The sequence below is a fragment of the Macaca nemestrina genome, chromosome 12 (genome assembly GCF_043159975.1).
Source record: "Macaca nemestrina isolate mMacNem1 chromosome 12, mMacNem.hap1, whole genome shotgun sequence".
NCBI classification, from domain to species: domain Eukaryota; kingdom Metazoa; phylum Chordata; class Mammalia; order Primates; family Cercopithecidae; genus Macaca; species Macaca nemestrina.
Window position 1 is genome coordinate 59148021 of NC_092136.1, and position 11046 is coordinate 59159066.

General features: G+C 38.9%; 1 protein-coding gene across 1 annotated transcript; it reads left to right on the top strand.

Moving 5' to 3' along the window:
- The first annotated feature begins 9543 nt into the window (after positions 1-9543).
- Positions 9544-10605, top strand: LOC105488788 (olfactory receptor 6B9-like). The gene is given in 4 exon segments (XM_024795040.2): positions 9544-9609; positions 9611-9800; positions 9803-10370; positions 10372-10605. Coding segments are annotated over 4 exon segments (921 nt in total). The 3' UTR covers positions 10469-10605.
- Positions 10606-11046: the final 441 nt, after the last annotated feature.

The window sequence follows — 11046 nt, forward strand, 5'->3', positions numbered from 1 at the left end:
GGAGAGGATGTGGAGAAATAACTCTTTTACACTGTTGGTGGGATTGTAAACTTGTTCAACCATTGTGGAAAACAGTACGGTGAATCCTTAAGGATCTAGAACTAGAAATACCATATGACCCAGCCATCCACTACTGGGTATATACCCAAAGGATTATAAATCATGCTACTATAAAGACACATGCACAAGTATGTTTATTGTGGCACTATTCACAATAGCAAAGACTTGGAATCAACCCAAATGTCCATCAGTGACAGACTGGTTTAAGAAAATGTAGCACATATACACCATGGAATACTATGCAGCCATAAAAAAAGGATGAGTTCGTGTCCTTTGTAGGGACATGGATGCAGCTGAAAACCATCATTCTCAGCAAACTTTTGCAAGAACAGAAAACCAAACACCGCATGTTCTCACTCATAGGTGGGAATTGAACAATGAGACCACTTGAACTCTGGAAGGGGAACTTCACACACCGGGGCCTATTATGGGGAGGCGGCAGGGGGGAGGGATGGCACTGGGAGTTACACCTGATGTAAATGATGAGTTGATGGGTTCTGACGAGTTGATGGGTGCAGCACACCAACATGACACAAGTATACATATGTAACAAACCTGCACATTGTGCACATGTACCCTAGAACTTAAAGTATAATTTTTTAAAAAATGATAAAGGGAATATCATCACGGATCCTGCAGAAATACAGACTACCACCAGAGAATACTATAAACACCTCTACACAAATAAACCAGAAAATCTAGAAGAAATGGAAAAATTCCTGGACACATACACTCTCCCTAGACTAAACCAAAAAGAATTTGAATCTCTGAATAGACTAATAACAGGTTCTGAAATTGAGGCAATAATTAATAGCCTACCAACAAAAAAAGTCCAGGACCAGATGGATTCACAGCTGAATTCTACCAGAGGTATAAAGAGGAGCCGGTACCATTCCTTATGAAATGATTCCAATCAATAGAAAAAGAGGGAATCCTCCCTAACTCATGTTATGAGGCCAGTATCATCCTGATACCAAAGACTGGCAGAGACCCCACAAAAAAAAGAATTTAGGCCAAATTTCCTGATAAACATTGATGTAAAAATGCTCAATAAAATACTGGCAAAATTAATCCAGCAGCACATCAAAAAGCTTATTCACCATGATCAAGTTGGCTTCATCCCTGGGATGCAAGACTGGTTCAACATACACATAAACAGAACCAATGACGAAAAGCACATGATTATCTCAATAGATGCAGAAAAGGCTTTTGACAAAATTCAACAGCCTTTCATGCTAAAAACTCTCACTAAACTAGGTATTGATGGAACACATCTTAAAATAATAAGAGCTATTTATGACAAACCCACAGCCAATATCATACTGAATGGGCAAAAACTGAAAGTATTACCTTTGAAAACTGGCACAAAATAAAGATGCCGTCTCTCACCACTCCTATTCAACATAGTGTTGGAAGTTCTGGCCAGGGCAATCAGGCAAGAGAAAGAAATAAAGGGTATTCAATTAGGAAAAGAGGAAGTCAAATTGTCCCTATTTGCAGATGACATGACTGTATATTCAGAAAACCCCATCATCTCAGCCCAAAATCTCCTTAAGCTGATAAGCAACATCAGCAAAGTCTTGGGATACAAAATCAAAGTGCAAAAATCACAAGCATTCCTATACGCCAAGAACAGACAAACAGAGAGCCAAATGATGAGTGAACTCCCATTCACAATTACTATTAAGAGAATAAAATACCTAGGAATCCATCTTACAAGGGATGTGAAGGGCCTCCACAAGAAGAACTACAAACCACTGCTCAATGAAATAAAAGAGGACTCAAACAAATAGAAGAACATTCCATGCTCATGGATAGCCATCCGGCCCAAGGTGGTTTGTAGATTCAATGCTATCCCCATCAAGCTACCAATGACTTTTTTCACAGAATTGGAAAAAGCTACTTTATATTTCATATGGAAACAAAAAAGAGCCCACATAGCCAAGACTATCTAAGCCAAAAGAACAAAGCTGGAGGTATCACACTACCTGACTTCAAACTGTAATACAAGGCTACAGTAACCAAAACAGCATGGTACTTGTACAAAAATAGATACATAGACCAATGGAACAGAACAGAGGCCTCAGAAATAACACCACACATCTACAACCATCTGATTTGTGACAAACCTGAGAAAAAGAAGCAATGGGGAAAGGATTCCCTATTTAATAAATGGTGCTGGGAAAACTGGCTAGCCATATGGAGAAAGCTGAAACTTGATCCCTTTCTTACACCTTACACAGAAATTAACTCAAGATGGATTAAAGACATAAATGTAAGACCTAATACCATAAAAACCCTAAGAAAAAAACCTAGGCAATACCATTCAGGACATAGGCATGGGCAAAGACTTCATGACTAAAACACCAAAAGCAATGGCAACAAAAGCCAAAATAGACAAATGGGATCTAATTAAACTAAAGAGCTTCTCCACAGCAAAAGAAACTACCATCAGAGTAAACAGGCAACCTACAGAATGAGAGAAAGTTTTTGCAATCTATCCATCTGACAAAGGGCTAATATCCAGAATCTACAAAGAACTTAAACAAATTTACAAGAAAAAAAGAAAAAAACTTCATCAAAAAGTGGACAACGGATATGAACAGACACTTCTCAAAAGAAGACATTTATGGATCCAACAGACACATGAAAACATGCTCATCATCACTGGTCATCAGAGAAATGTAAATCAAAACCACAATGAGATACCATCTCACACCAGTTAGAATGTCAGTCATTAAAAAGTCAGGAAACAACAGATGCTGAAGAGGATACGGAGAAATAGGAACACTTTTACACTCTTGGTGGGAGTGTAAATTAGTTCAACCATTGTGGAAGACAGTGTGGCAATTCCTCAAGGATCTAGAACTAGAAATACCATTTGACCCAGCAATCCCATTACTGGGTATACACCCAAAGTATTATAAATTATGCTACTATAAAGACACATGCACACATATGTTTATTGTGGCAGTATTCACAATAGCAAAGACTTGGAACCAACCTAATGTCCATCAATAATAGACTGGATAAAGAAAATATGGCACATATACACCATGGAATACTACGCAGCCATAAAAAAGGACGAGTTCATGTCCTTTGAAGGGACATGGATGAAGTTGGAAACCATCATTCTCAGCAAAATATCACAAGGACAGAAAACCAAACACTGCATGTTCTCACTCATAATTGGGAGTTGATTAAAACATTAATCCCATTTGTGAGGGATTTGCTTTCAAGGTCTAATTATCTTCTGAAGGCCCAATTATATGATTTGGCTCAGTAAGATTTGAGACTCGTGGGCACACCCAAATCTCAACTCAAATTGTAATCCCCATGTGTCAACTGAGCAACTTGTAATCCCCATGTGTTGAGGGAGAGAAGTGATTGGATCATGGAGGTGGCTACCCGCATGCTGTTCTCATGATAGTGAGTGAGTTCTCATGAGATCTGGTGGTTTTATAAATAGTGATTTTCCTGCCCTCTTCTTACTTGCCCCCCTGCCACCTTGTGAAGAAGGTGCCTGCTCCCCTTTACCTTCCGCCAAGATTGTAAGTTTCCTGAGGGCTCCTCAGTCATGTGGAACTGTGAGTCAATTAAACATTTTTCCTTTTAACTAACCATTCTCTAATATTTCTTTACAGCAGTGTGAAAACAAACTAATACATCCCACCTCCTGATACCATCACATTGATAACATATGAATTCTGGATAGACACAAACATTGAGACTATAGGAGATTAAAACCTGTCTCATTGAAGATATATTTGGGTTAAATCTGTTAAGAGATTTTTGAGCTACATGTACATGGATCTTAATATCTATACCCAGATTTGTGAAATTTTCAACCATTATTTTTTAAATAAATTTTCTTTCCATTTGTCTCCACCTTCTGCCTCTTAGACTCCCATAATGTAATTTCTTTCTCTTAATTGTGTTTCATAATCCTGTTGACTTTCCTCATTTTTTGTCACTCTTTTTTTTCTCCTCTGATTAGATAATTCCTGTCCTCAAGTTTGTTGTTTCTTTCTTCTGTGTAATCAAGTCACTGTTGAAACTATTACATATTTTGTAAACCAAAATATGTCATTGCATTCTTCATCTCTAAAATTTGTTTGGTTCTTTTATGCTTTCTCTTTCTTTTTGGAACCTCTCATTTTGTTTTTGATTACATTTATCTGTGTTCTTTTGTAGCTCATTGAGGAGCTTTAGAACAATTATTTTGAATTATTTATCAGGCTACTTGCACATCTCCATTTCTTTAGGCTAGGTTGCCGGACATTTATTGTGTTTCTTTGGTGGCATTATGTTTTCCTAATTCTCTAGAATCCTATAATTCTCCATACTCCTATCTTCCATAAGTCTTGCATAGGGGTTTGCACATTTGAAGAAGCAGTCACCTCTTGCTAATCAATGGACTGGCTTTAGTAAGGAAAGATTTTACCTGTTGGAGAAGGCACAGTGAAGTCAGCTGTGGCACTGAGCCTGGTGTCGTAAGGTTCCTGAGCTAACAGAGCAAGTGTGGATGTATGTAGGAAAGACACAATGTCTTGTTAGCTTAGACAGCTGAGATACACTTCAGCAATTCTGTGGCCATGATGACAGAGTTGCAGAAGGTCCACTGTGGCTGCAAGGGCTGTTGGGGTCCTCTTAGCAGTGCCACTGGGACTGGTAGCAAGGGCCTGGGCAAGTGGCAAGGGCCATGACCAATCATAGACATATGCATGGAGACCAGCGGTGAGCATACATGAAGCTACAAGGGTTAAGGCTGGCAGTCTGCATGTATGAGGCTGCAGGGGTCATTCTCAGGTGCCTGAACAGTGGTGGGGGCTTGTAGTAGGAGTCACATCAGCTGCATGCACACACACAGCTATGGGATCAGCTATAAGTGCACATGGCATCACCACCCAGGTCAGCTTTTGGTGAAGCTCTGTGAAGAAGGTGACTGGGGCCCATGACAACAAACACTGTGGGGTCCTCAGTAGTGAAAGCTGCAGGGGGCGTGTGACAGCTGCAAACACTATTGATGTTCTGAACAACAGAAGTTGCTGGGTCAGAGCAGGTCACCTGGAAATGCAGTGGCTCCCTTTGCATCGCACATGCTGATAGCTTCAACCCTTCTTCATTCCTAGCCATCTCCAGATATCTCTGCTATCCCAGGCTCACCAGTGACCTAGTGGGGTGGTACAGAAGTGGGTCCTTCAGGCAGTGCTCCAAACTGGTGGGGATGCTGGTTGGTCACCCTGCTCTCCTTTTCTCTGTGAGTGAAACTCATGGGCTGGGGAGTTTCCTTGGGGAGCATTCTTGGCCTGGGGAATAAAAGGCCAACAAAATGGCATTTTTACTAACCTTTTTATGTAACTATTCTGATCTTTTTTTTTTTTTTTTTTTTTTTTTTTTTTTTTTTTTTTGCTGCACTGAGTTGCTACACCTTTTAAAATGGATTTCTGACTTCTCCCAGGGCTACTTTCCCTCATGGATAGCTGTCTAATTATTGTATTGTCGTAGGAGTTGAAGGCTGAGATCTCCTACTCTGCCATCTAGCTGATGTCACTCCCCTTACACATATAACTTTTTATCCTAATATAAATTATATAATATTGGCAAGGAAAATATTGTTAACCCATTTAATGGATGAATAAACTGAGGAAAAATGACACATTTCTAAGGTCAATTGTCAAAAAAGCTAGTGAAATCTAGATTAGAAACCAAGTCTTCTAATTGGTGAACAAAGTTATTTTCTATAATATTGCTTCCAAATTATCTTTCTTCCATGAGTCTGAAGTAACATCTGTTAGATGAAATTTTTTCCAAGTTCTTCAGTCAAAAAGAATTGCTCCCTTGTTGGAGTTCTCAGAGCATTTTGTTTGTAGCTCTCTTATGGCACATATCACATTCTATCTTAATTATACTATATAGCTCTTATTTTACATAAAACATCATAGGCTCCCAAAATATAGGGATCAGGACATATGTTTTTATTCCAGAGAATGTATAGCACACTGCCCTGTACATAGTATGAGATAGTGAAAGCAGGAAGCATATTTTACATAAAGAACGAAACAAATAAATGTCTTTATTACCTTTAACCTACTTATGTTTCTTATGGTGGTTTCAGTGGTCTGAATGCAGCACCTGAATTTATGCTTTAAGAATAGGGGGAATTTAGTAAAATCAATTAGTAACCACTTGTTATATCACCTTGCATATAAGAGTAAGTGAAAAGGACCACACCATACTCATAGGTATAAATAGCATTGTTCCAGGATCAAACAAGAATTTAGACATAAATGGAGATTCAGCTTCCCAGGTCCCCTGGACATATCTTGGCAGTACACACCAAGTTTCCCTAGAGCTAGGAAAGACAGTGTAAGTTGGTCCCTGGGGAGAAGACTTGGGAAAAAGGATAGACTAGAGCTGAATATATTATTCTGTCCCTTCTCATGTCTTCTTGCCTTAGAGTTGCAATACCTACCATGTAGACTAAGCAAGGGCCATACACACTTCTACAGAAAGTATCCGAATCTGTAGATCAGTTCACTTTCTCGTGATCAGTGTAAATGTCTGAAGAATTTTATGTTTTCAGAGTAAGGACAGACAGACCATGATGAGTGGTAGAAGACACCAAGACAGATTGGCTGATTCCTGAAGAAAGCTCCAACAAGATGAGGAAGATCTTGGGAAAATGACTGAAGGTATCATTACTGAACATGATAAAGAGTATTTTGGTGAGGCAAGTGGAAAATGAGATCTAGTACATCCTAACTCCAAGTTGGGGAAATTTGGGCAGCTCTGGATTTTCTGGATATTGAACAAGTGCATAAAGGATATGTTGCTTGCTCCTAAAATAGTCTGTCAGGGTTGATATTGTCTGTTGAGTACAAGCATGATCGTAACTGTAAAAAAGAAATATTTGTATAATGAAACGTTTTTCTTCCCCTAGGATATCGTACAGAGCCCAGAGTTCAAAGCTTTTGTTCTAAAACAAAGATACTCAAATGAGATTGGTCTGTGTCTTTACATGGTTCAAACTAGAGCATACTGGAGGTACATTTGTTGCAAAAAGTGGAAGAAAATGTGAAGGAAACATAGATATGCTTAAGTAATAAAAACAATTCATTGAAGTGTGAACTAGGAATAAGGCATAAGTGGTCTATAATTCTGTTCTCCAGAAATTTTGGGTTATTTTATTCCCCAGAATATAACAGGAAAAGTGAGAAAAGAGAATAAATGACTATGTATGTTCATGAATATATGTGAGTAAACATATCTGAGTATATCTAATTAAGTAAACATGTATGGATCTAATATGATATAATAACAATTCATGCTTGTAGGTAATAATGTTGGATCAAGTCCTATGTCAAATGTCCTCCATGCATTCTCGCATTTAATTCTCACAGCACAATCTAATAAAGTAGGCATTATTATAGCTTTTCTCATTTTACAGGAGAGGATATGGAAGTACGTAGTAATTGTTAAGTAATCTGTTCGGTATGACACAACTATTGTGAAATGGAAATAAGACTAAATTTTGTTCTGATTCTAAATCAGTGTTCTTAAATTCTATGCAGAGGTGAATTTTTGGTAAATTGTGTGGCTGATGGAATCGTGGGTTGTTACAAATGTCCTGAAGAGTAGAAGCCTCTACATTGGTGTTGCTTCCTACTGGGGCTAGACCATGGGTAAAGCTAGCCACTTCTACTCCCAGAACAGTTTCTTTTCCTCAAGAAAAACATTAGATCAAAGGTATTGAAGAACTAGGCCAGGAACTCCTTGCCAGTTAACTATGAGTGAAGTGTAGCTTGGAGGCTGGGGGTAAGGGACAATCTTTTCCCACCCAGAAAAGAGCCCTGAGCTCTGCCAGTGTGTGCTGCTATGGAAAGGAGACAGTGGTGACAATAATATGCATTTGACACATCATCATTCAATTCCTTGCCATGAGCTATGCCCAAAATATCTCTAGTCCAGGCGAATGTGAGAGTGAATCCTGACTGACGTACCAATCTTTCTGTGCCAAGAGAAGAACATAGTGGACAGGAGGTTGTCAAAAAAAAATGAATAATGGTCTGAATGCAGCACTTGAATTTATGCTTTAAGAATAGGGGACATTTAATAAAAATCAATTAGTAAGCTAGTTGGTCTAGCTCACAGAAAACATTCTGCCTTCCAGCATTAAAAGATCGATCTGTCCTTCTGCATTTATGTGCCTTTCTTCCTCTCCTTACCTTTCTGGGTCAGAGTATTAAAAAATAGTTCATATTTAGAAACACGGACCTACCAAGTGAATTAACAACAAAGCTGAAATCTAATGTGCTCAGACACTAGGGATGTGTTTACTATGAAAGTGTCCTGGGTGTGCATGCAGTGGATATTTCAAAGATATGCAGCGTATAGATATGTGCTTCCTGCCAGTGAAGACCCAGATTATTGCTTCCTTCTGTCTCTGACCTATATCCTGTGAATCCCAAAGCACCACAGGATTTATTAATCCACATATTAGTTCATATTCAATTAAAACTTATGTGTTTCCCAGTCACTGTTCTAGACATTTCGCTCAGAGTCGTGAAGGACAAGGTCTTGAGTTTGGGAAGCTTGCAGTGCAGCAGGGAAAAATATTGATGCATGTGAATGCTGTGCACTGGGAAGAAAATGTTGATGATGCATTTGACCCAGTTTGTGTAGATACCTCCTAAATGGAATTATGAATCTTGAGTATCATGGAATAATTCCATACAAATGGAATTATGCAATAGGAAGAGGGAAGAGAGTATGGAGAGCCATGGAGGTCAGAGAGATTATAGTGTGCTTAGGGAGCAAACATTAGTTGAGTATGTCTGGAGCATGGACTATCACTTAGAGGGTCACAAGAAATGAAGTTGGAGAAATACGTAGGAATCAAAACATGAAGTGCCTCCTGTGTGTGGTAACTGAAACCTTTGCATGTTTATGTGAAGTCAATGCAAGGGTCACTAAGACATGTTCCAATAGTTTTAACAGTTTTAAAATTTCATCATACTCTAATTTGAATAAACTATGCTAGATCAAGAACCAGGGATCACCAAAATATTAAACTTCTTAACTTTTTCTGACTTGATGTTTTTATTTATGTTTCCCTTCAGGTAAGAATAAATTTTTGTGCAGTGAGTTCTTAATTAAACCAATAACTGAAATCAACATGGGAGAGACAAGTGGGTTCCTGTTCATTGCCAAAGGAGCTAGGAATGATGTAAATATTGACATTCCAATCATTGTCATCAGGTGCGTGAAAGTTGGGATGGAGGTGCATTTTTTAAAAATTGATAAAAATGTTTGCTTCACATTTGAAGATGTGTCCCCATTAACATAAATTATTTTATGAGTCTCATTCACAGAAAAGACTGAATTATTAACGTATTTTTGTCTTATATTTGATGCCATGGTCCTCTTTATTATTTGTGGTGTTGCCATAGAAGACTTCAGTGTTGCTCAGTGCTTTTAATCATGCTGTGGCTAAACATTACTCTGGTCACTGAGTTCATCTTGATGGGCTTTCCCGCTGCCCCCATGGCTGCAGGTCCTGCTCTTCTTCCTCTTCCTTGTGGTCTACCTGTTAGTGGTGGTAGAGAATCTTGTCATCATGCTCACTGTTTGGGTCACTAGCTCCCTCCATAAGCCAATGTACTATTTCCTGAGTAGCATGTCCTTTCTGGAGGTCTGGTATGTCTCTTTCACAGTCCCCAAGATGCTGGACGGATTCCTCCTCAGAGACGGTGCATCTCCTTCACAGGTTGCATGACCCAGCTCTACTTCTTTATCTTGCTTGCTTGCACAGAGCATATACTCCTGGCGGCCATGGCCTATGACTGCTACGTGGCCACTTGCCACCCTCTTCGATACTCAGTCATCATGACCACAGGTTATTGTGGGCAGCTGGTGGCTTTCTCTTACATGAGTGGGTTCATGGTCTCTGTCATCAAGGTCTATTTCATTTCACATGTTGCTTTCTGTGGCTCCAATGTTATGAACCACTTTTTCTGTGATATCTCACCAATCCTCAAACTGGCATGTAAAGACATGTCCACAGCTGAGCTAGTGGACTTTGCTTTGGCTATTGCCATTCTTGTGTTCCCTCTCATTACCACTGTCCTCTCCTATATCTACATTGTCTCCACCATTCTGCATATACCCTCCATCCAGGGAAGGAAGAAGGCCTTCTCCACCTGTGCATCTCACCTCACTGTAGTCATAATTTGTTACACAGCCATGATTTTCATGTATGTTCAGCCCAGAGCTATTGCATCATTTAATTCCAACAAACTGATCTCAGCTGTATGCAGTCCTCACACCCATGCTAAATCCATTCATCTACTGCCTAAGGAACCAGGAAGTCAAAAATGCTATCAAAAAGACCTTGAGGGGTGGCTAATGTCTCCTTCTCAGTTGAGCCCTGCTGATTTGAGGAGAAGACAGTGTCCACGCAGGATGCCATTCCCATGACATTTATCATAGCCCTACTTATTATTATCACTGCTCTACAGGCCTGGATTCTTAAATAAATCACAACATGGCCGAAGTGAAAAAAAATTAAAAGAGAAACAGGATACTTGATATATATTGCTTTAAGCATTAACTATTATTAACATACATGTAAATATATCATAAGTACCTTGGAATAATATAATAATAAATATTTAACACATACAAGATGTTGTTCATAGCACATTACAAATAATAAATTATTTGATTCACATAATACCTTAGGGATTATTTATGATCAGTTGCCTGATAATGCAGATCAGAAAACTGAAGCACAGAGAGGTTATGTAAGTTGTCCAAGACTACATACCTAATTTATATCAAAGCCACTACTTAAGCCCAAGGAGTTGGGCTCTAAAATCCACTGAATTAGAGCCTCTTTATATCTACAATTCTGTGATAGTAGCACTAGAGCCATATTAGCTAACAAACACTGAGGTCTGAATGGAACAAGCAATCTAGTGATTA